The sequence below is a fragment of the Rhinolophus sinicus genome, chromosome 11, assembly GCF_057876585.1.
Source record: "Rhinolophus sinicus isolate RSI-liver-muscle chromosome 11, RSI-T2T, whole genome shotgun sequence".
Taxonomy (NCBI): Eukaryota; Metazoa; Chordata; class Mammalia; order Chiroptera; family Rhinolophidae; genus Rhinolophus; species Rhinolophus sinicus.
In genome coordinates this window covers 13,549,852-13,575,880 of record NC_142511.1, presented here as the reverse complement: position 1 = coordinate 13,575,880, position 26,029 = coordinate 13,549,852, and the positions used below count along the sequence as shown (strand labels likewise).

General features: G+C 36.7%; 1 protein-coding gene across 3 annotated transcripts in view; it reads right to left on the bottom strand.

The window, feature by feature from the left end:
- Window positions 1–4,698: 4,698 nt before the first annotated feature.
- The window catches only part of RNF2 (ring finger protein 2), a 32,274-nt gene continuing 10,943 nt past the window's right edge, over window positions 4,699–26,029 (bottom strand). For 2 of the 3 annotated variants that reach the window (XM_088801633.1, XM_088801632.1), the window contains exons 2-7: window positions 17,152–17,240; window positions 13,897–14,057; window positions 12,790–13,005; window positions 7,964–8,236; window positions 6,984–7,155; window positions 6,504–6,693 (exon numbers count right to left, since the gene is read on the bottom strand). In XM_088801633.1, coding sequence (XP_088657759.1) covers window positions 6,592–6,693; window positions 6,984–7,155; window positions 7,964–8,236; window positions 12,790–13,005; window positions 13,897–14,057; window positions 17,152–17,238 — 1,011 coding nt within the window. In that variant the 5' untranslated portion in view covers window positions 17,239–17,240 and the 3' untranslated portion in view covers window positions 6,504–6,591. Of the gene's footprint in view, window positions 6,694–6,983; window positions 7,156–7,963; window positions 8,237–12,789; window positions 13,006–13,896; window positions 14,058–17,151; window positions 17,241–26,029 lie in introns of all 3 variants that reach the window. The other variant, XM_019738109.3, reaches the window with a different exon arrangement.

The following is a 26,029-nucleotide window of genomic DNA, read 5'->3' as shown; positions in this document are numbered from 1 at the left end:
ATGGAAAAGACTGCAGACAATATCCACCCCTTCACCTTAGAGAAGACACTGCTACTGGGGTTCAGGAAAACACTTGGCCAAGGTTACACCATATTCAAGCACAGTATGTCTCAAGGTCTATTTTTTGTGATTAGTATAGCTACTTTGGTTCTCTTCTGGTAACTGTTATGTTTTTCCATCCTTTTACTTCAGGCTGTTACTTTAAAACATTATGTTTCTCATGGACAGTATATAGCTGCATCATGTTTTTGGTCCATTCTGCCAATATTAGCCTTTCAGAGTGTAGTCCATCTAATGTAATTAATGGTTAACAGGATTTATATCTGCTAGTTTGCTATGTCTTCTATTCCTCCAACACAGCCTTCTTTTGTGTTAAATGTTATTTTTTCGTATACCATTTTAATTTCCTTGTTTTTTTTTTACTGTTTTTTGGAGTTATTTTTTTAGTGGTTGTGCTCGGGGTGACAATTAACACCTTAATTTACAATAATCCAGTTCAGACTGGTACCAGCCTAATTTCAATAGATTACAAAACATTTGCTCCAATACAGCTCCAGTCCCTCCTTGATGTTTTATGCTATAGGCATACAAATTCCATCTTGATACATTATAAGCCATTCAACAGTTTGACATTTATTACTTTATGTGGTTTTCTTTTAAATCAGAATTATTACAAACAAAAGTACTGTCATGGACTGAATGTTTGCATCCCCGCCAAACCCATTATGTCGTGGCCTCAATAACATCATGATGGTATTTGGAAGTTGAGCGTATGGGAAGGAGGTAATTAGATTTAGATAGGGTCATGAAGGTGGGGCGCCCATGATGGTATCCTTATAAGAGAAATGGCATCCTTATAAAGAGAAAGAAACCAGCTCTCTCCCGTCTCTGCCACATGAGGAAACTGTGCGAAGGCTGCTGTCTGCAAACCAGGAAGAAGGACCTCACCAGTAAGCAAACCTACCCTAAACTTGGACTTCCCAACCTCCAGAACTATGGAAACTGAATGTCTGTTGAAGCCACCCAGTCTATGGCATTTTGTTATAGCAGCCCAAGTTAATACAAATACATTTATACCGTCGTTTGTATTTATGTTAACTTGACCAGTGCTACCTATTTCTTTGAATGGATTAGCGTTATCTAATACCCTTTCACTTCTGCCTAAAGGACTCCTTTTGGTATTTCCTGTAGGTCAGGTCTGCTACTAACAAATTCGTTGTTTTTATGTAGGAATGCCTTAATATCTTTCATTTTTGAGAAATACTTTGCTGGATATAGGAATTCTTGGTTCACTGCCTTTTCCTTTCAGCACTTTGAATGGCATTATCTCCTGGCCTCCATGACTTCTCAAGAGAAGCGAGTCGTTAATCTCACCAAAGATCCCTGTAGGCTATGAATCACTTTTCTTTTGCTGTTTCCAAGAGTTTGTCTTATTTAGCGTTTGTTGAACTTCTTGGATGTGCAGATTAGTTTTCACCAAATTTTGAAATTTTGGGCGATTATTTCTCCAGATACACTTTACTTCCTCTCCTTCTGGGTCTGCCATTATGCAGGTTAATATAATTGATGGTGTCCCATAGGTTTCTGCAGTTCTTTTCCTGTCTTTCCTGATAGGATGCTCTCCACTGGCCTATATTGAAGTTTGCTGAATATTTCTACCAGTTCAAACTGGTAGAAATTTCTAACAGTTCAAATCTGTTAGGCCCTGTACTGAATTTATTTCATTTATTGTATTTTTTTTCAATCCAAAATTTATATTTGGTTCTTTTATCATAATTTCTATCTCTTGTTATTCTCTATTTCGTGAAAGATTGTTCTCGCATTTAGTTTTTGAGACATGGTTTTGGTTATTTTAATATATTTTTAAAAGCTGATTTAAAGTCTTCAAGTCCAGCATTTCAGCTTTCTCACACTTCCCTGTTTCTTTGCATGTCTTGTAAGTTTTTGATGAAAACTAGACATTTAAAATACAATATGGCAACCTGAACAAAAGAATCCCTACACATCCTCCGGGTTTGTCATGTTTGCTGTTTTAGTGACCTTCCTGGACTAATTCTTTGCTGTGTGTGACCACTATATTGTACTTTGTTAGCTCTAAAGGTCAGCTAGCGGTTGGACAGAAAATTCCTTAAATGCCCTGCAACAATAACTCTCCCAGCCTTAATGAAGTGCTCTGTGAATGTGTTGGGATATACTGTCAGCACTCCAACATGAATTTCACAACTCTGCCTTAGCCTTCCCTTCCTGCTCACGGCCTTACGTTCTGCCAAGGTTAGATTAGTATCTTCTCCGTTTTGTTCTCAGACATGCATCCAACCTTGCACATGAATGTGGCCTTATGGACTCCCAGGAATATCTTAAGAGCTTTTCCAAACCCTCTACAGACATTTCATTCCTCAGCTTTTCCTTTCGTTTTCTTTTTTTTTTGTCAGCCTCTTTTTAGCCCCAAGCGGTATCACTGCCTCAAGGCAGCTGCTGTACTGAACTGCAGCTGTTTTCAACAAACAGGCTGAAGACAGGGCTTTGCAGAGACTGAGCAGACTCAGGTCTAATCAAGACAAGCACTGAGAACAGAGCTTTTCAGGGAGGCAACGAACACATCGAATCGTGACAATTCCCTGGGGTGGGCTTTTTGAGGAGCCCCAAGCCCCTTCCAGAGGCTACTAGGCTGCGGTTTTCTCAGCTCTTTGTTTCAAGGCTACCCTGGAACTGGGAAATGGGGGGCAGGGCAATTTAAAATACTACAAAACTTGTTATAGTTTTTACTTCACTAAATGCTTTTTAGATTGTTGGAAGCCTTTAACTTTTAGAGTTCTGAAAAAATTGATTTTAACAAGTTTTAGCGTGTTCTCATTGCTTTCATAGGAGATCAAGTTTTCAGTTAATTTCCTTAATCACATTCAGAGGAATTCTCAAGAAGTCATTCTCATAGTTACCACAATTGCACACTAATATTTTCTTAAAATTATGTTTCTAAGATTTAAAAAAGAAAATGTTTCTAAGTAGGTATATAATGGAAACTTTAGAGAGACTTCTTTTCTCATCTGGCATTTCAATTATTTCATGATTATTTATCATAGATTCCTGAGTCTCAGTTTTCTCCAATGTACAAGGGAAACACTGTCTTCCTCATAGGGTCCAGAGGATTTAAATGATATGTAAAGCTATTACAAAGTGACAGTAAGCAAAACAGTATGGTGCTGGCAAAAGGACAGTATATACAGAGCCCAGAAATGGTCAATTAATTTTTGAATGAAGCTGCCAATACAATTCAGTGGAGAAAGGGCAGTCTTTTCAACAAATGTTGCTGGGGAAACAATGACCAAATGCAAACAAAGTTGAATCCTTACCTTTTACCATACAATACTCAAAAATTGATCAAAGACCTAAATGTTAAGAGCTAAAATTATAAAACTCTTAACAAAGTGGAAAAAATTCATGACATTGGATTCAGCAATACCTTCTTGGCTATGACACCAAAAGCACAAGCAACAACAACAAAAAATAAGCAAACTGGACTTCATCAAAATTTAAAACTTTTGTGCGTTAAAGGACACTATCAAGAGAGTGAAAAGGCAACCCATAGAATAAAAGAAAATATTTGCAAATCATACATCTGATAATGGATTAATATCCAGAACATATAAAGAACTCCTACAACAAAAAAACACCATTAAAAATGGGTAAAAGACTTAAACAGGTATTTCTCACAGAAGATATACAATGGCCAATAAGCACTTGAAAAGATGCTTAGCATCACAAGCCATTAGGAAAATGCAAATCAAAACCACAATGAAATAACACTTTATACCCATTACAATAGCTATTCAAAATGAAAACAACAACAATGTGTTGGTGAGGATGTAGAGAAACTGGAATCCTTGTACTTTGCTAGCAGGAATGAAGTACAGCCAATGTGGAAAATAGTTTGGGGTTCCTCAAAAAATTAAACACAATTATATGATCCAGCAACTTCACTCCTAGGTATATACCCAAAAGAATTTAAAGCAGGGACTCAAACAGACACGTATACAAAAATGTCCATAGGAGCATTATTCACAACAGCAAAAACTGTGCATCAATCTAAGTGTCCATCAACAAATGAATAAACAAAATGTGTATACACATACCATGGAATATTATTCAGCCATAAAAAGGAATGAAATTCTGATACATGTTACAACATAGACGATACTTGAAAACATTAAGCTATGTGAAATAAAACAGACACAAAGAACAAATATTGTATGATTTCACTTACGTAAGGTGCCTAAAATAATCAAATTCAAGGAGAGAAAGTAGAATAGAGGTTACCAGAATTGGGGTGAGGGTTGAGGAAATGAGGAGTTATTGTTTAATGGGTACAGAAAAAAGTCTGGGATGATAAAACGTGCTGGAAATAGTGGTGATGGTGACACAATATTGTGAATGTACTTAATGCCACTGAATTGTATACTTAAAAATGGTTAAAATGGTAAATTTGGATATGTATATTTTTCCATAATAAATTTAAAAATAATGTATCCAAAAGCCCTCACCACATTTGGTGAGCATTTTGTTCCTCAGTTGAGATGGTGGTTACAGAACTGACTTAGGTAATACTTTATGAAACCATGGTTGGTGATGATGATAAACAGTACCCACTGCCCAACACACACACACACACACACACACACACACACACACACCCCACAATGCTCTATCAAATATCTATAATTATATTTTGCAAAGGATTACACATCCAATGAATTCAGTAATGATGCAAATAGTTTACATCCTCCCATACTGACAGATAACACATACATTCTATAAACACAAAGCTTATATTCACAAATAACTTTTTGCTTAAAGACAAAATTTCAGTTAATCACAATGGAAATTTAGTTATTTAATGCAACCACTAATCTAATGTCACCAATAAAGTCTAAACAGTTATATCACAAAACCAGGGTTATATTGAGTGGACATGCATTAATAATCCATACAACTTAACATTATACCAGAAAAGGAATTGAATACAAAATTTCCCTTGATTTTTGGTGGTTTTCAAATTTCATGGCACAGGTTACAAAAAAAACTGTAAAAACAGATTTTTTCAATAAAATGGTAAAAAATTGATTAAGCCTTTAAAAGTTTTCATATTGGGCTGAAAATTTAAAATATCAAGCTGGCCCCAATCAAAAATGACATATAAATAGTTACAATGATTAGACAGGCTTTAGTTACAATGGTTCTGGAGGACTAGTCTCCCCTGGTGAAAACCCGTTAGGGTTAATTTCTCAATGCCAACACGTAATTGTAAATACTGTGGTAATATAAACTGGGAAACATACCTGAAATCAGGACAGGGATGAAAAATAACACACAAGTCCATCTTATTTCTGACCTGTCACCGTAAAACCTTCTGGGTCCAAATGCCAAACACTGTCCCTCAATATAAAACTAAATAAAAAAGAGTAGAATGACTTTTACCCAACTGGCTGACATTCTTCTACAGAATCACCTTTCACTACATATCAAGGCGGGGCTTAAGCACTATTAACTTGCTTCTCTAGAATATAACTAACAGCACCAAATTTATAAACTGATATATGGCAATCCAAAATGTTAAACACACTTTTCAAACAGAAACAAACTTTTTTTCCCCATTGTTAGTTCTATGTGCCATATTCTTCCTAACTTACGTAGCTACCAACAAAAAAAGAATTAGGGAAGCTTTGAACATATCTTGTACTTTTCATCAAGGCTAAAGTGCAAAATATCTCCATATCTCTGGTATTTTTAATAGGAAAAACATCAAACACATAATAAGGGAACTGAAGTGACAGAAGAATACAAAAAAGGCCTCTTTAAATATATACTTGAAGACAACATAAAATGAATATAGTATTTCTTTCTTCAGTGAAATCTGTAAATGAACCAAGTTCTCACAGAACTTGAGATTTTGTTTGATTCTCTTTCCCAGGATCAGAAATTCCAAAATTAGAGGGGGAAAAATGGAAGAAAAAATAACATTGCATGACAATGGACACTAAGTTCATAAAGAACCTTTTTTTAAAATGAGATATTATGGAAGAAAATACCATGAAAATAATAATCCTATGAGAATTTTTTTTTTTTAAGCACAGTAAATTTGAGCCTTGGTCTTCATGAAGATACTACAGCTTATATAGAAAACTATAAATATACAAGACTCCAGGAAAAAAAGTCAAAATACGTATTACTTAACATTCTGTAAGGCCTAAAATCTTGAGGGGAGGGAAAAGGATGGCCAACTGAATCTTAAGATTAGAGAACTATGAAAAATTCCTGGGTCACAGGGTGCTCCAAATGGAACCATACTTTGTGAAGACATACAACTTAGATATATTTTTAAAAGGAAAGAAAAAGTACTTAATAATTGCAGTCCCTTCCAACAAGGAAATCTTAAATTAAGGGAAAAGATACTAATAGTGTAAACGAGTCTGGCTCAGGAAGAAAACTGAACAACATATCCAAGATTCTGTCCATAAAAGTAATGACGATACATCTTTAATAATAAAGAAATAGGCTATAAAAAAGTTCATTCTCAGAACTGATTTTAGTGAAAGCTCATTTGTGCTCCTTTGTGGGTGCATAATAAAGTTCCATGGGTTTGTTCACTTTCCAGTATTTCTCACTGACCAATTCCAAAGAAAAAGAGCCATTTAATACCTAAAAGAAAAAAAGAAAGAATTATGAAAATTGTTCAAAGCACAGTAACAGTGAGATGGAGCAAACATAAAAGTCCACCTTTAAAAAAAAAAAATCTTAGGATAAACTTCTTGTCGCTTGTACTATTCATAAAAGAACACAAAAAAAGATACCAAAAAATTAACTACCCTGTTCTTTTTCTCTCAGGGTCCTGCCCTGCACCATTTTATTAGGCCCCAACCCCACCACTTGCCCCTCTCGGAGGACCAATGTGCTTCCACTTTCAACAGCCTATAATTCCCCATACTCACAGTGAACTGCCCGCTGGCTGTTGCTATGTAAATGGTATACTGCTTCTCACTGGCTGTATCAAGGTTCATCTGGTTTGATTCTCCTTTGCTTCGAAGTTCTTCCAAAGCTAATCTCACAGCCAGATACTTGGATAAGTGATCAACAGTGGCATTACCTGAAGTCTTTATGTATCTGGAAAAATAGATTAAAAATTTAATTTCTAGATTAATGATGAAAATGTAGTTAGGTTACAGAATACATTTCTGTAACATGTAAATGTTCTTCTCAATTAGTAACAATATCAGAAACTGATCCCTCTTATCTAAAATTTCTTACAGAAAGGAACAGGAGAGGGGAAAAGTATATGCTCACTATCTAAGAGCTCTACCTACAAAAGGTCCACCTACCTTACCATCCATAAAATGGTAACAAAAATCAAACAGAAAATACACAGAACTGAGAAAAAAGGACATTCCCCTCAACCCCAATGATCAAAGTTCTGCTGTCTACAGCAAGAGGAACGGTTAAGAATATGAGCAAATGTCTACGAATTTATCAATGTTTCTGGTTTTTAAGACTTAGGATAGAAGTGCTAATCTTGGGATTGTTTTTAAGCATGGAATGTGTACCCATCGGTCACTCCCTGAACAGTATCTAGTGCTTATCTGCACTCAGTGGCAGACAGTACGCGGAGCTACAGTGGTAGTCAGGGCAGCCATCCTGGCCAGTGCGAATTTTAGAGCCTACCGATATCCTGGTATCACTGTCAAGACATTTAAAGGATCCTTTTCCCTCCTCTACCTAAGCGGGTCATTTCTCTCAGACACGCAACTGTGGGTGGGAAGCACAACAGGAAGAAAACAACCCAGGCAGCCAAAATATCCAAATGAACACTGGCAGTCAATGGGATGACAAATATTGCCTTTATTTCTTATGGAAAATTGCCTCCCAATTAAATTTTCTGAGTTCAGATCATCTGAAAACGAACCCACACACTCACCTTGTCTGCGCACTGTCATCTTTCTCCATAAGTGTGGGATGAGGCCTGAACACTAACTCAATTTCACTGGCACCATCCATCACTGGATCAATAGCCACTGCTGCATTGTTGTTATCAAGCTCAAGCCCGGAATCATCAGACGTTTTGGTCCGTTTGTTACTAGGTCCCGCTTCCTGGTTGCTATGTGTGGACGCATTACTACAGTGAGAACTGTCACCATTGTCTTCCGCTCCACTACCATTTTCAATCTGTTGTTTCTTGCCTCGCTGTAATCTAGTTAATGGGGAAAAAAGGGGGGCGGGGGGAGGTGCAGGAAATTTACATTTAGGCCTTTTCAATAAATCCATTTTGAAGCACATTTACTGAATGTTAGAATTCTGAAAAAAAAATGCTGATAAATGAATTTGCTCCAATTTGGATAATGGCATTTATTTCCCACAGAATCACTCTAAGTCCCAGAGAATCACTCACACACAGGCAACCATTTAAATGGCTTAAACAAACATTTATATTCACTTAATAATTTCTTTATCGACTATAGGAATTATTGGCAATCCCTAGTTATATTTTGGTTATCTTTTTGTTTTGAGATTTTTAAATCTAAAGAATGGCATAATTCAATATGAAAGTTTGAAAGTTCTAGGGGAAGATATTTAGGCCTCTTTAATTAGCAATTCTTACGGAAACAAAATTTCAGAGGAATGGTAAGCAATCGATTCCTCCCTGATGACTTCACCCAAAGACTGCTAATGCAATTGTAAAATCATTCTGAAGAGTCAACTGAGATGCTAGCTAAATAAGGTCTTGGATAAAGCAGCAGCTCTCTAACAAGCTACATACTAAAACCAGTAACTGGACAAGGTGCTTTGCATATATATCTTACTTACTCAGCAAAACAACCATCAAGGTATTCTCATTTTATAGTTGAGAAAAACCAAAGAAACTGAGGTTAAGGACCAGGGTCATAAGCTAATAAGTGCCAGAACTAGAATTAGGATATAACACATACTCTTTTGTCCCTTTCTCTACTTCTATATGCAAGAAAAAAAAGGAGGGATATATAATGAAAAATATGAAAGAAGGACATGCCCTTCTAAAAATACTATCATCATTACATGTTTATTGCCAGAACAAGAAAATAATAGCCCACAGCTTAGGAAAGATGCTCAAGAACTCTTGTTCAAAAAACCAAATTGCTGCTTATGAAATTTATGGATCATTTCAAAGCTAAGAGATGACTAATATGTTAAATGACAAAACTATGATTCAAAATAATATGAACACATATAATGCAATCAGTCTTAAAAAGGAAGGAAATCCATCACGTGCTACAATTTAGATGAACTTTGAAGACATTAAGCTAAGAAAAATAAGCCAGTCACAAAAAGATAAATACCGTTTGATTCCACTTATATGAGGTATTTAAAGTAGTCAAATTCATAGAAACAGAAAGCAGAATGGTGGTTACCAAAAGTTGAGGGGAAGAGGAAATGTGGAATTATTGCTTAATGGGTACAGTTTCAGTTTTATAAGATGAAAAGTGTTCTAGAAATTGGTTGCACGACAATGTGAATGTACTTTCCTGAACTCACATTTAAAAACAGTTAAGGTAAATTTTATGTTGTTTTTTTAATCACAATTAAAAAAATATGAACATGCCAAAATAATAAAACAAAACAAAAACTCAACAGTGAATATATAAGGATTATACTTCAACATTTCCTAAAATCTACAACTAAAGCGAAAAGAAAGTTGTTTCAGTTGACTACAAAGTAATATAACAGGGTTACCCTTCCTAATGTATCCCACACTTCTTCCCAAAAAAAGGTCTGAGGTGACAGAGGTAGATTATTTCAGGTAGCTTTCACAGAATAATGTTCAGATAATGGAGATCAATATCCTATTATGTTCTGCATTTATCAAATATCTAAACTACTACATACTGTTCCAGATGTTAGCACTTCAAGAATTACACCATTGTTGTCACACAATAGCCTAGCCAATTGCAGCCCCCCCCATGTCTTTCCTTGAGGAAAGAAAAGTCTGTGAGACTGTGTCTTTTTGGGACTTTATTTATCTCAATGTTTTACACCTCACATCTCTTTGTCTGGTCCCCAAAAGATAGTTTGCAGCCAATGACGAGTAAGATTCCCCAAGGGGGGGACAACTCAAGCCAGGTGGAACCCCATGGGGACCCCCAAAAAGAGCTGCCTTAAAAAGATTTGGAAAGGGGCCTTGCCCCCAATCACCCCTGCCTGGGAAAAGCCGCTGCTGGTTCCTGTTTTCCCCTCTCACTTAATTGTGAGAAGAGTCTTTAGAGCAATAAGATTAAGCTCTCTCTGCTCAGCTCTGTAAGACAATTTCAACATGTGATATTTGTCCCTCAAGAGAGGCACATATCTCACCTCAAGGACTTTCTGCTTTGGCTGTTTAAGGATCAACATAATTTGTTTGGGTTATTTCTAAAACGTGATAAATAAATCTCACAGACCGTGTCAAAAACAATAACATTCCCTTGTGTACTTACCAATAAAAACCACCAGTCAGCTCAAATCTGGGCTCCAGTCTTTCAAGACTGGAGGCCCCCTGGCCTTCTGAGATTTAACTACATTAAGTCTCTGTTTCTTTCTTAAAAACTTAACCCAAAGCCACCCCTTCTCGCACCCTCACTGCCTGTGTTGCACTGGACGCGACACACCATGAGAAACAATAAATTAGGAATATAAATATTTAGCCTTTAGAGAAGCATATGATGTATGTCTATAGGAAATTATTTGAAGAACTGGTAGACAAAAGCAGAATCTGAAGTTAAGTGAAGAATCCAACTTAAGTATTTTGACAAAGATAAACTAAGACTGCTGCACACAAGAGACTAATTTTATTTCAATACAAAGGAAAAACTTTAAAAAAAAAATTCATGCATTCAAAAATATTTACTGAGCAACTACTTTAAGCTAAACCTGGCTGCACGTCCTGGTGTGTGTTGTAAGAATCAGTAACACTGACACAGTCTCTGCCTTCCTAAGGCTTGTACCATTACACTACTGAAGCAGATAACACATACATGTCAGAGAATAGGGCCACTGTGGAGAAAAATGAGGCAGGGAGGGTAAGAAAGTGTGGAGTCCTGAGGTGAAAGACAGAACTTAGCAGACACCAGAAGAAAGTGAGACAGTGGGCCATGTGGATTATGCATCTGGAAGAGGAGGGTTCCTGAAAGAGAGAACAGTAAGTACAAAAGCCCTGAGGCAGATGCATGCTTGAGTTTTAAGAACAATAAGGAAGCTGTAATAAAGTTGTCAGCAAATGAAAGGAGCTCCTACCAGTCTCCCCCCACTAGAAACATTCAAGCAAAACCAAAGGACTAGCTGTAAAAGATTTTGCAAAGGGCATTGATTCTCTCTCTTGGTAAAAGGCTAAGTTGAATAACCATTTCAAGTCCCTCCAACTCTTACAATTATGTAATTCTTTTAAAATAAATACATTCAACATTTAATACTTTTATTTTGCTAAATAGAACTGTAGGTCAGTTTAATATAGTTACAGTGCAATCCATCTATTAACCTCTAAGTCAGTGGCTAAGGTTGCATTTTGGAATCACTCCTGGAACTTTAAAAATACTGATGGACCCCAGTCAAAGATTCTGACATTCTTGGTCTGTCTGGGGTGTTAACCTGAAGCCCTGGGATTTAAAAGTTTCCCAAGTGATTCTGATGTTCAGTCAATGTGAGAACCACCAGATATGGATGGGGCTCTACTGGCATCTCCTACTTTGGAAAAGGATGCCTCTTCCTGAGGCCTGAATGTATTAAGAGATGTGAGAGAAGAAGACAATGGGGTGAGAAGGTGCCCGATTACACAGGGTCTTGGAAGCCATCATTAAGGTCTTTTAACTTGAATTTCACAAGCTATTACAAACTTCAGAGCAAAGGAGAACCATGATATGACTTTCAATTTGAAAGAATCACTCTGGCTGCTATGCTGAGAACAGACTATGTGACGGTGAGCATGGAAAGTAGCAAGACCAATTAGGAGGCTTTTCTAGTACTTCAAATGACAGATGGTGGTGGCCTAGATCAATCTGGATATATTATGGAGCAAGATAAAAATATATCTATTCACAGATTGGAATACAGAATGTGAGAAACAAGACGGATGTTAAGGGTGACTCCCAAGTGTTGGATAAAGCAAGTGGAACGATGGAGCTGCCATCAACTGAAATGAGCAAGAACGAAGGGAGGGAGGGGTAAGAACAAAAAGCTCAGTACTGGACATGGTAAGTTTGAGATAAGTAACACCTAATGACATACAAAGGGAACCAGGTAAATACGGTCTCCTGAAAGCCGGGTGAAAAACAACTATTCAAAGAAGAAATAAATTTGTCAAATGCTGCTAATTAAGATGGGCGATGAGAATCAGCAACTAGGTTTTACAGTGTGGGTATCACTGGTAACTTTAATAAGCGTGGTATGAGGGAAGGGTGAGGATGAAAGCCTGACTACAGGGGGTTCAAAATGGAATGAGAGAAGGAGCGAGAGTGAGCAGATAAAAAGGAGAAATAGAATGGTAGGTAAGTGGAGGGAGAAGTAGGTATGAGAGAGGGTTTTTAAAGTTCTAGTATTTTAAATGGAATAACCTATTATGCCTGGAGGCATATATTATACCTGGAAGCATATATTACACCTACATGAAAATGTAACCATGCAGAACTCCTATTTTGTTACCCCGTTTTGTCTTTTTCCAAATGTAGGTTGATAAGTAAATTAAACATTTACTAAAGTATTTAGCACAATGGCCGCCCGCCCACGGGCCCTCTTTGCACGCACCTGTTCATGGCCTGTATCTTCAGCCCTTCCTCAATGCTGTGACTCAGGGCTTGCTGATTATTATGCTTGTTGATCCTGGCTAACACTCTCTCCTGATGAGCTTCGTACTCATCGCGACTTGGGTAAATCTTGCTGATGAGAGCATCAAAGTTTGGGTCTGGCCTTAGTGATCTTTTGGAAACTAGCTTTTTCCGACAGGTAGGACATTCTTTATTGCTAAATAAAAAGAGGGGGAAAAATGTAAACAATGCCAGTATCTTTACGTTAAAAACATAAATATCTAGCTTCTGGACAGTTTTCTCCTTTATTCTAATACCTTTACAAAGTCACAGAAATTTAAACTGATTAACCTAAACTTTCTTGAAAATATGACTAGTGGGTAAGCAAAACTTTGTATTACTTGTATTACTTGTAAATAGAGAAAAACTGGAATACTTCCCAGATACTCTGTATTACTTGTAAATAGAGAAAAACTGGAATACTTCCCAGTGATAATTTACATATAACCATTTTAGAAATAAAAATCTAAAAAAAAAGAAATAAAAATCTATCCTTTCTTCATATAAATTTCCCCTTTCTGATATCCAGGCCATACAAGGAAAACCTACCCACTAACATAGTATATTACTATGTATGTTGTTAATTCTTTTATTTATTTTTAAGTGTGTTTTTCCAGGACCCATCAGCTCCAAGTCAAGTAGTTGTTTCAATCCAGTTGTGGAGGGCGCAGCTCACAGTGGCCCATGCGGGGATCGAACCAGCAACCTTGTTGTAAAGAGCACCACACTCTAACCAACTGAGCTAACCGGCCACCCCGTCGATTCTTTTATTAAAACAGTATTCAGAAGGATATTATTTTATAATCTTAAAAAGTGGAAAAACCATGGCTTCATGCATTGTAATTTCCTCTAAACAAATATTCATCCTATAAAGCTTCTAAAATTGTATAAAAGCAACTGTTTCAAAACAAAGATTCTCCAATAATTAAAACCTAGACTTCAGAAAAATTTCCAATTCTCAAATATACACTTAGAATGTATTTCTCAAAACTCACAGGGCACTGTCCTGGGACAATTCCAGTACCTAGTGTAACTCATTTCAACATACCCACTCCTGAGGGCTGTGATAATGCAGTCTGCACAGAAACGATGTAAACACTCCTTTGTAGTCATGGTGTTCTTCAACATATCCAAACAAATTGGGCACATTAATTCACTGTGTAGACTTCGAGGTGAAACCACAATTTCCAAGCCATCCGTTATTGCCTCCTGTAAATGAGTCACTTTAAAATTAAATGCTCCTTATTTGTTTTATTACGGGTAAGTTCAAATATACAAAAGTATTGTAAATGACAAGAATGAACATCTATGTACGCACAGCCCAGCCATTACACCATTGTCAACTCACTGCCAGTCCTGTTTTAGCTATAATTTCCCCCAAATGCCCTCAGTCCCACCACCGCATTATATAAATGCTCTTATTTTAATCCTAAAAATAACATATTAATGTGTTTAAAAGATAAGTAACGACAAATTCACAAGTTTTAAACTGTGCAATCGCGTTCCTGCTCTGTCCCACTTGGGACGTGAATCCTCCCCTGGTCCAGCGTAAGCGCTCTGTGTACACCATCCATTAGTAGTCCTCTCTTGCAGTTATCAGTCTCGGTATTGCAGTGCTTGTGTTCAAGTACCCCTCATTTTACTTCCTAATGTCCTCAAAGAACATGACTAGTGATGCTGGCCATTCAGATCTGCCAGAGAAGCCAAAAAGTACTTCCTTCAGAAAGCGAAAAGGTGCAAGTTCTTGACTTACTAAGACAAGAAAAAAAAATACTGTATGCCAAGGTTGCTAAGATCTATAGTAAGAACGAATCTTCTATCCATAAAATTGCCGAATTTATAAATTAAATTTTGTCATAGGTATGCATGTATAGGAAAAAACATTATATATACAGAATCCAGTACTATCTGCAGTTTCAGGCATCCACTGAGGGTCTGGAAATGTAATCCCAGTGGATAACAGGGGACTACTGTAAATTATAACATTTCATGCCATCCATTAAAATATTTTAAGAATATTTTAAGATACTTCCAAAACAAGTATCCTCTAATTTATATTAAAATCACTTTCTGAACCTTAAAAAATTAAAAAGTCTTGGTCCACAGAAGCAAGTTTATACAAAGTGGTCAGGTTGTCGTGCTAACCTACAAACTGATTTAAAACCATACTACATCTGAAGTATAACAAATACTAGTGTTTCTACTTGTCATTTCTAAAGATGTTTGAAAAAGTGCATTTGGGTTCCAGGGCAGAATTCCAGGATGTATCTCCCAGCTGCAGAGAGTGACTGCTACTTCTTCCCCACCACTACCCACTCTTCCCACAAGGTGGCACTGAGAACAAATTAGCTCCAGAGCCACCAATCCTGGCTCCTGTGGATTGAGGAAAGAGGTCCCGTAGGTGACTACTGAAAAGGAAGATGCAAGTAGAAATAAGGGCTTCCTGTATGTTAGTGACACTTCCTGTTTGCACTGCCTCTTCATCATAGTTGTTTTCTCTATAGGGTCAAAGACTGATGACCCCACAAGGAAAGACACAGAAACTACAGATATGGTCCACAGAGGGCTATCACTATTATCAAGTGTCCATTATGTCTCAACCTCTCTATGTAAAGCACTTTCTGTATTTTACCATATTTAGTTTAATACATAAACTTCTGATTTAGAAACTATAAGCTCCATTTTATAGATGAGGAACCAATCAGTGAGTATGACAACTCAGCTAGTAAAAGTGTGTCTGTCCTCTTCTCCGTGATTACAAAGAATCCGCCTAGCAAAATATCACCCCTGGATCAATTCAACCATCCGTGTTCTCCATGCCTGTAGCTGTGCAGGTGAACAGCACTGTGGGGAAAGGAAGGGGGACCTCCCCCAGACTGGTTTCACTAAAATTTTCACCAACCTCAAAGGGGTGTTCAACAGTGCTCGGCAACTAGCTTCTCGAACAAACTCGTTTTTCCTTTCAGTCCACTATTTTACACCTTTCCTTCTATCTACAGAGCTCTTCCACCTGAATGTTCAACAGATTACCTTACCTCAAATTTATTAGAAGAGAGCTCTCTCATTTTCTAAGAAATCTTTATAAATCGTCTTTTCTTGCTACAAGGAAGAAGCACGCCTCTTCCTATCAAAGGTCCATTCCTTCCTACCATCTCAAGTATATCATTTCTGATTATTCTATTTGCTCTCAGACTACAGCACTAAATCAGCCTAGATTAGAATCTCCAGAGAACTGTGAATGATGCACCTTAGAGCTGGGGGAGGAGGAGGTAAGGCGTGTGTGTTTCAGGTATTGACACGGATCTATCTCCCATCTTATAAACAAAACAAAATTTAAAACTTCCTGATTCTGTTCCCTTCCAGTTTTCGCTCCATTTCTCAGCTCCTCGGCACAGCCAAACTTCTCTGAAGAATTGCCTACGCATTTTCACTTTTATCCCCTTCAACATACAGTAACGGCACAATCTATTCAAGTGAATCTCTGTCAAAGTCACCAAGTATATATTGTCAAATCTAATGCCCGCTTTTGTAATCCTCATCTTATTACTCATCTTCTCAGTGGTGAACACAATAACTGCATCCTTCTTCTTGAAACACTTCCTCTTAGATTCTGATCCCCTCTCTCCATCTCCCACTTTTCCTTACTTTTCTCTGGCTGTTCCTTCTCTCTCTCCTTGTCCATTACTTACTTTTCTAAACGTTGAAGCTCCTCTGGATGAAGGTCTGGGCTCTGCTCATCTCTCTCTAGGTGATCTTATCCATTCAGATTGCTTAAAATGTGCTGACAACTCCTAAAATTTTATATGTAGTCCTGACCCCTAGTTAGTATCTCTGCATGCCTGTCTTATAGGCATCTCAAACTTAAAATGAGTTGTTTTAAGCATGCTTATGTCTCCTTCAAGCCTGATTCCTCCCCCAGTCTTTCCTATCTTTACCTTCTCAAAATAATCTTCCCTAGTTCCCCCCACTATGACTTATTACAGCACTGAGGGCTCTCTCTTTACTCAACCTCTCAAATGTATAATTTTATGGCCATTTACTCATGTAATGTCTATGAACTCTTAAGGGCTGATGCCATGTGCTTTATTCCCCACTGCAACTAGTTCCTGGCTTAGGACCTGGTATAGTATATGCACTCAAATTATTTGCTGAAACAATGAAGTGTCAACCAAACATACACGAGGACTGCTTATATGTAAATTTATTGTAACTGCTATGTTCTTACAAGTTTTTCATTTTCTAAAAATGTACCCCCGTTTCCAGATGTATCATATTTCCCCTAAGTTATCTTAGTTGACATTACCTGAGGTGTTCGTTGTAATTCATATAAACTGAGTTCCCATGTTTTGCTCAATGGTTGAGTTCCATTCGTCTGCACAGCCTGAGACATTGCTAGGAATAAAAAGGAGAGAAAAACAATTTTAGTATCTGAAAGGGAAGTAAATCTCAAAACTGATTTTTAGGAATTATAAATCCTGAGAATAATAAAAGTAGAAATTACATACTGGATCCTCAAAAATTAAAAAGAGGAAAAGCTCAAGAATCTCTACATTTATAGGTATGAGCTACTTGAGAGCAAGACTCGCTGCCCAAAGGCTGGTACACAGAAAGTACTTAATTATTATTACTGAATGTATAGAAAACTGTCTTAACTCAAAACAATGTTTTTTTGTTTGTTTGTTTAATTCATGGTCATGGAACATAGAGGAAAATTTCAAACTCATCAGCATGGCCATCTAGTCCAACTTTTGCCAGATACAAAATCTACTTTGCAGCTCTTTAAACCATCCATCGGTCTACTTCATTCTTCTTAACAAGCCCTGCCCTGAGGGAAACTAGTTAACTACTAGAACTTAACCTGCTTGGGTCTTCTCCAGAACCTATCTGCCCTGGGGAATGGAAATACCCAACTCCAGCCCATTCTAGTCATCCTGCAACACGTAAGGGGGGGATCCCCCAATGAGGGGGACGGAGAACCACTGTGAAGGGCACACAGTCCAGGGGGACAGGCTCACTGAGACCTAATTATAGGGCTAAAGAGCCCTTCCCCACGCCCCACACCTCACATTACTAAAGGCCTGTTTCCTTCACCTGGTTCCTCATGTCCTACTATCTGTAAAAAATGACAAGGCATACCAAAAGGTAAAAAACACAATGTGAAGAGACAAAGTGAGCATCAGAACCAGATATGGCAGGGATGCTGGAATTATCAGACCAGGAATTTAAAACAACTATGATTAATATGCTAAGGGCTCTAATGAATAAAGTAGACAGCATAAAGAACAGATGGGCGATGTAAGCAGAGAAATGGAAATCCTAAGAAAGAACCAAAACGCAATGCTAGAGATTAACACCACTGTAACAGACAGGAAGAACACCTTTCAATGGTAGCCTAAGGAAAGAAACTCTGATCTAGAGGACATACCAATAGCTTCCTCCAACACCAAAAAGCAAAAAGAACGAAGACTGAAAAAAACAGAATATCCAAGGACTATGGGGTAACTACAAAACATGTAACTAATGTATAATTGGGAACACCAAGAGAAGAGAAAGGAACAGAGAGAATATCTGAAACCAGAATGACTGAGAATGTCCCCCAAATTAATGTCATATACCAAACCACTGGTCCAGAAAGCTCAGAGAACACAGAGTAGAATAAATGCCAAAAAAAACCCACTACACCTCAGCACATCATTTTCAAATGGTAGAAAATCAAAGATAAAGAAAAAAATCCTGAAAGAAGCCAGAGGGAAAAGGTTATACTTGCTTGAGTAGAAAGAGATGCAAAGTACAAAGTATGTCCCACGCTTTGGACCTACTTGTATTGCCTAACAGTTGCTTCCATGTCTACCTCAGTGACTTAAATCACTTAATACTTACTATTCTCACCCACACCCAGAAATGAGCCTGCTTTATAACGAGCCTGCTTTTCAATAAAATGCAAATAATGAGGTAAGACATTTAGAAAGGAAAAAATAAACCTTAAATGATACATAAAAGGAAAGAATTACTGCCGACCAATGCTACTCTTACGTGATTTCACTAGGGATCTTCAAAGTAGGGTATGTATGTGTATGTTCTCCTAAATTACACAAAAGCTTTCTAGGGCTATATGCAGGAATTGTTCAGTTTTAAGAGAATTTAATTTCCAGATTATCAGTTTTCCTGAAGCATTCTTACCAAAATTGATCTGCCTAAAATCAGGCGTATTTATCCAGGTAGCGGTCCCTCTCCATGCCCCAATCCTTTCATAAGATTACATACTTTCATTCACTTATTCAAATACTGATTATCCACTGTACCCTATGCACTGTATGAGGTACTAGGAATAAGCGCAATAAACAAAACAAGTATGCATACAATAAATTTAAATTTTCTTAAGTGCTACATAAAAGATACAAAAAAGGGCTCTGGGTTAGACAATCAGGAGGAGGAAAGGAACTATTTATTTAAAGTAGGGGGATCAACGAAGAACTTTCAAAAGAATAGACATGTTAGAAAGAAAGGTCAGTGTACCTGGTAAGTAAAGAGTAAATTGTAAGAGGTGACGGCGCCAGAGAGAGGCCACAACAGTGATCTTCCCTAGAATCAAGGGGGGTTTAGGAGGGGGCAAAACCCACAATGGAATGGGTAACAAGGCAATCAAAACTGAAATGGTAAGTTCCTTATAAGTAAAATGAAAATACTACCTTATTGAAATACATGGGATGTGTAACGATAGAAATCTCTCACAAATATTTATAACCCTCAATTTTTAAACAATATAACCATAAAGACTGAAAAAATGAACCAAGCATTAGAAATCAGAATACGAACCTAAAGAAACTAAAAAATGATCCTTATAAAGCATACATCAAACAGAAACAACAGCTAAAAAACAAAAATAAGAAACAAATGGATTTGTTCACAAAGGCAACATTTAGTTATTTGATCCAGCTAATGCTATAAATTTCTGACGAAACCAAAAGAAAAATGTTTTAAAAATGCATACATCTAGATATAAAATATTTTTAAATTAGATTATCAGAGAATGCTATATGCAACTATACCAACAAATAAATTCAACTATTCCTAATTAAAATTCTTAGTAAGTTAGAAAAGTTAGAAATAGATGGAAATATCTTTAATTTGATGAAGATATACCAGAAGTCCCAATGTTAAAACTTTTGAAGATTCCTATTTAAAAAGTCAGGAGCAAAACAAGATTGCCCTGTAACACTCTGCTGGAAGTCCTAAATAATGCCACAAAATAAGAGAGAAACATTGGAAAAGGAAGTGATAAAAGAACTACAGTCTAATATGAGGGAGCTTTAAATTATAGCCCAAAAAAGGGAGAGTTTAGGCAAATGGGGTTTATTTAGAAATATCCATTTTACACTTTGAAGAATGATTACTGGCTGTATCAGTTTCTTCAAGCTGCTGTAACAAATTGCCACAAGTTTGGTGATTTAAAAGAGAAATTTCTCTCTCACAGTTCTGGAGTCCAGAAGTCTTAAATCTGCATCACTGGGCCCAAATCAAGGTGTTGGCAAGGCAGCGCTTCCCCCAGAGATTTTATGGGAGACTCTGCTCCTTGCCTCTACCAGTGTGGAACAACTGCTAGCATTCCTCGGCTTGTGGCCACATCACTCCATCATTGCCTCCACCACTGCCTCCTCCTCTTCTGTGCCTGTAATCTCCCTCTGCCTCTCTCTTATAAGGACACATGTGATAATGTTTAGAGCTCACCCAGATAATCCAGAATAATCTCTTTATATCAAAATCTCTAACGTAATGACATCTGCAACCCCCACTCCCCCCATAAAGTAACACTACAGATTCCAGAGATGAGAATATGGGTAACTTTTGAGGGCCTATTTTTCAGTCTATCATATTTGCCAAAGGGTAACTTAAACTCCTCACAGCCAACACTTTATGTCCTTTCCTGTACATGATTTGTTTCCTTAATGTTTTTAAAACTGAAATACATATCAAAGAATATAATCACTTTTAAATTAGATTATCCCAGTTTTCCAATGAAGCATTCTTCTTCATTTGTTTGACATGTGCTTCCCTAAATACAATGAAGAAAAACTAAGTAGCTCTCTCTCTCTCTCTCTCTCTCTCTGTGTAATAAAAAATGTATCTTTTTCTTTCATGGTTACTGTCCCGTGAATATACTAGTAAATAAAGTTCACGTAAAATTAACCCTTCTAATCTTTAGCATTCTTTCTCTCTCGCTTTATATTATACAACATATGAATGATCAAATGAGTTGTTCCTTAATTAAAACACTGCTTGCTTACAGGATGCAGGTGTTAGCTTTTAGAAATGTATTCAAGACTAGGCAAACCAGGGAGCAATAATAAATTCTGAGTAAGCAATCCATTTGCCATCGTAAGTATCACTTCCTAAAAATTACTTGCAGCAGTTTAATCTAAAACTACAGCTGTAAGACAGACACTAATTTCTGTAAGTGTCTAAAGACACAAAGAAAGTGTTCTTTATTGAAAAAGTTGTCATTGTACTAAACATCTGGAATACTCATCTAAATTACTTTTGCTAACCTAATAGCTTCTTTATTTTAAACAATAATATAATTAATTCTTAATTGCATTATACTTTTCCACATTGTGGAATACAGAGCAGAAACCTTTCAAAGGTGAATTACCTAATCTTCATTATCTAGTCTTAATCGAGTTTTTTGAGCACTGGTAACAGATAATGTTTTCTAGTCTCTAGTTATTGTTATAGGGAAAATAAATGTTTTTAAGACTTTTTAAAGTACCATTTAAAATGCAGGCCTAGATAATCTAGACCTAGATCTGTGCCTTCCTACCTACCATTATTTCTCATTACCCATCAATATTTCATCTACTCTAGCAATACCCTTCACCCCCCAACACACATACTTTCTTAATGGCCCAATTCAGTCTTTCTGCAAGGCTTTAGGGTGTACCAATCAAGGTCTACTATTCGTCAGCACCAGTTATATGGGCAGCAGCCCTCTGTCCTATTTTCCTTCTGTCCCTTTATCCACGTTAGAAGCTAAGAGACCCAATGAAAACCAGTCGAGTTCAACAGTTTAGGAAACATTTATTGAGAGCTACTATGTGATAGGGAGACGAGACCCTCCAAGAGTTTATTGGCTAGTGGACCCCAAACATGTTTTCTGTACAATTTGGTAAATGCTACGAGAGCACAAAGAAGCAGTCAAATGGAGGAGCAGAAATCAGAAACAGTTTCCTAGACAAAGAGACTCCTTGGAAGAGAAGTTTAGGGTTAAGTGGAAGTCAGCTCACTAAGGAAAGGAAAGCAGTTCAGAAGGACCAGCACAGTAAGCAAAGGCACAACTCAGCACGGTGCATTCGGGAAAGTAGTTCACAATTAAATGAGTGCAATGTGAAAAACTAACATAAGTGAAGCCATTTAAAAATGGAGCCAAAGCAGTCATTTCAAAGGAACTACCTTGCACATCTTGCTCCTTGAGCCTTTGGAATGTCTGAACTAGGCAAAACAACCTTTGGACTGGGTCAAACCAACTCTGCCTTACAACCTTTTGCAAAGCTAACAGGAACACAAAAAACTGATGATTATGGACTCTCTAAGGACAAAATCAGTAACTAGCCATGTATAGCTAAAGCGTAACTCAGCTTTTAGCACCAACAGAAATTTCTTTCTTCTAGTCCTGTAATTATTCCCTTCCTTTTCTCATAAAAACCCTTTGCCCTCACTCTGTAATCAGGACACAATTTCAGTCTCTGCCTGAATCTGTTTCCCAAATTGAAATTGTTTTTTCTCTCTAATAAACACTTGTTGCTTCTCATTTTTTGGCTTTTTATTTTTAGGTTAACAGAAAAGAGGGAGGTTGGGAGTAGCACAGAGTGAAGCTCAAGAATTAAATTGTGGAGCAGGTGAGGGAGACTAATATGCCACACAAAGGTGTCTGGAAAAATCCAATGGAATGACAAAGTCAGATTTGCATTTGAGACAAAAAGATCAACTCTGACAACAGTGGAGGATAGACTTTAGCGAAGCAAAAATACTAGTGAAGGACTTGTGTGATGATTCAAATAATACATGCCTACAATAGAACTATTAATAAGGACGAATTAGGAGGGGCAGAGCTGAAAAACACTTAGGAAGTAAAATACCTGGGATATAATAAAAGAGAAAGAAAGGAGAGTAAAGACACAAGCTCCAAGATTGTGGCTGTTCAGATGCCAATGCTAAAAAAGGGAGAGCCAAAGAAGAAACGGTATTTTTGCCACTTCTATTCAACATATTACTGTTGGAAGTTCTAGCCGATTAGGAAAGAAATAACAGGCATCCAAATTGGAAAGTGAAAAGCAAAAGTTTCTGTTTACAAGTGACACGATCTTATATGTAGAAAATCCTAAAGACTGCACAAAAAAGATACTGAACTAATAAATGAATTCAGCAAAGTTGGGGATTTGGGGATTCAACACATAAGTCACCTGCATTTCTGTACACTAACAACGAACAGCTTGAAAAGGAAATCAAGAAAACACTTCCATTTACAAAAGCATCAAAAGAATAATACTTAGGAATAAATTTAACCAAGCAGACAAAAGACTTGTACACTGAAAATGACAAAACTGCTGAAATTAAAAACAAATAAATGCAAAGACATCCCATCATCCCTTGTTCATGATCAAGACAATATTAAGACGACAATACTACCCAAAGCAATCTACAAACTCAATGCATTCCCTATCAAAATCCCAAGATTGTTTTTTGCAGAAATAGAAAAACACATCCTAAAATTCATAAAGAATGTCAAGGGACCCCAAATAGCTAAAATAATCTTGAAAAAGAACAAGTTGGAGGACGCATACTTCCCAATTTCAAAACATACTACAAAGCTACGGTAATCAAAATAGTTTGGTACTGGCATAAAGACAGACATACAGACCAATCAACGGAAGAAAATAGAAAGTCCAGAAATAAATCTTCATATATTTGGGCAATTATTTTGATCATCCACTAGGGAAAAGTACTAACTCTTTTCAACAAAAGGTGCTGGGAAAACTGGAAGTCCCTGTGCAGAACAATGAAGTTAGACCCTGACCTTATACCATATACAAATTCAAAATGGATCAAAGATCTAAATGTAAGAGCTAAAACTGTAAAACTCTTAGAAGAAAACATGGGGGAAATTCTTCCTGACACTGGACGTGGCAATGGTTTTTTTCGATATAAATTGAACGTTATTAAAATGGAAAACTTTTGTATATCAAAGGACACTAGCAAGAAAGTGAAAACCCCCAGAATGGGAACTATATTTGCAAATAATACATCTCATAAAGGATTAATATCCAGAATATGTAAAGAAATACAACTCAACAATAAAAAACAACTCAATTCAAAAATGGGCAAAAAATTGGAATAGACATTTCTCCAGAGAAGAAATACAAATAGCCAATGAGTGCATGAAAAATTTCTGAACTAATCATTAAGAAGATGCAAATCAAAACCACAATGAGATACCATACCCATATACGGCTATTATCAAAAAACAGAAAATAACAAGTGTTGGCAAGAATGTGGCAAAATTGGAAAACTTGTACATTGCTGGTGAGAATGTAAAATGGTACAGCCATTTTTTAATATAATATGGTGGGTCTCTCAAAAAAATTAAGCACAGAATTACCGTATGATCCAATGATTCCAATTCTAGGTATAGATCCAAAAGAATCAAAAGCAGAAACTCAAACTGATATTTGTACATCCACATTCGTAACATTATTCACAATAGCCAAAAGGTGTAAACAACCCAAATGTACATCAACAGATGAATGGATAAACAAAATGTAATATATACATACCATGATATATTAGTCTGCCTCAAAATGGGATGAAATTTTGATACATGCTAAACATGGATGAACTTTTAAAACATTATACTAAGTAAGATAAGCCAAACACAAAGGAACGATTTATGATTCCACTTACATGAAGAATAGAATAGTTAAATTCATAGAAAGTAGAATAATAGTTACCAGGGGCTGTGGGGAGGAACTAATGAGGAATTAATGTCACTAAGTAGTTTCAGTTTGAGATAATGAAAAAGTTCTAGAGATGATGGTGGTGATGGTTACACAACAATGTGAATGGACGTAATGTCACTGAATTGTACATTTAGCAATGGTTAAAAATGACAAGTCTTGTTATATTTTATCACAATAAAAAATTAAAATTAAAAAATGCTTTTAAACAGAAAATGGTAAATGGTATACATATTCTAAGAAGGGATGAGAAGCTGAATTCAGCTGTAGACTTGTTGCATATAAGCTGTATGCAGATTATCCAGAAGAATAAACACATCTGAAGCATGAAAGGTTCTGACGGGAAATTTCAGCTTACAGAAATCAAACTATGAGAGAAAAGAACATGCAGTGTGAAAAGGAAAAGTGGAATAGGAGCAAAGGATACTCGGGGCTTGCTAACTGAACTCACAAGTATAGGAAGAGTACTGTTCAAAATTGTCCCACCATGTATCAATGTTATGGATTATCTGGTTCAAAAACAACTCATCAGTGATACTACTGGACAGGAAGCAATCTACTTATGAACTTCAACTTTGCTATACAAACTACTCTCTGGAGACACTATAAAAAAATCAAAGTATGAAATCCTGCCAGGACTGAAATAAAGTACCTATTATATAGGATTCTGTGAAGCATATATGATAGCTATTATTGTTATAATAAAAATGAGACAGGTCAGCTTATTCTATCCAACCTACATTTCTAACAAGGAAAAATTGACGATTGTTTCTGAGGATTAATAAACATTAATCACAACTTACTATACAGAAACTAATTTACTTTGGGAAACAATACATCAATTTAAGATACACTAAAATATTCCATCTGTAGAATTTTTGCGGCTTTCTGAAAGTGTCCACATCCTAATATCCAAAATTTGTGAGTATATTACCTTACATGGCAAAAAGGGCCTTGTCAGTATGATTAAGAATCTTGGGATGGGGAGATGGTCCTAGATTACCTGGGTTGGGTCCAATGTAAGTACAAGGGTCGCAATGAGTAAAGGTGATGTAGTCAAGAGAGAAATCTGAAGATGCTATGCTGCTGGCATGAAGATGGAGGAAGGACCCATGAGCTAAGACAGTGCCGGCAGCCTCTAGAAGCTAGAAAAGAAAAGGACATGAATTCTCC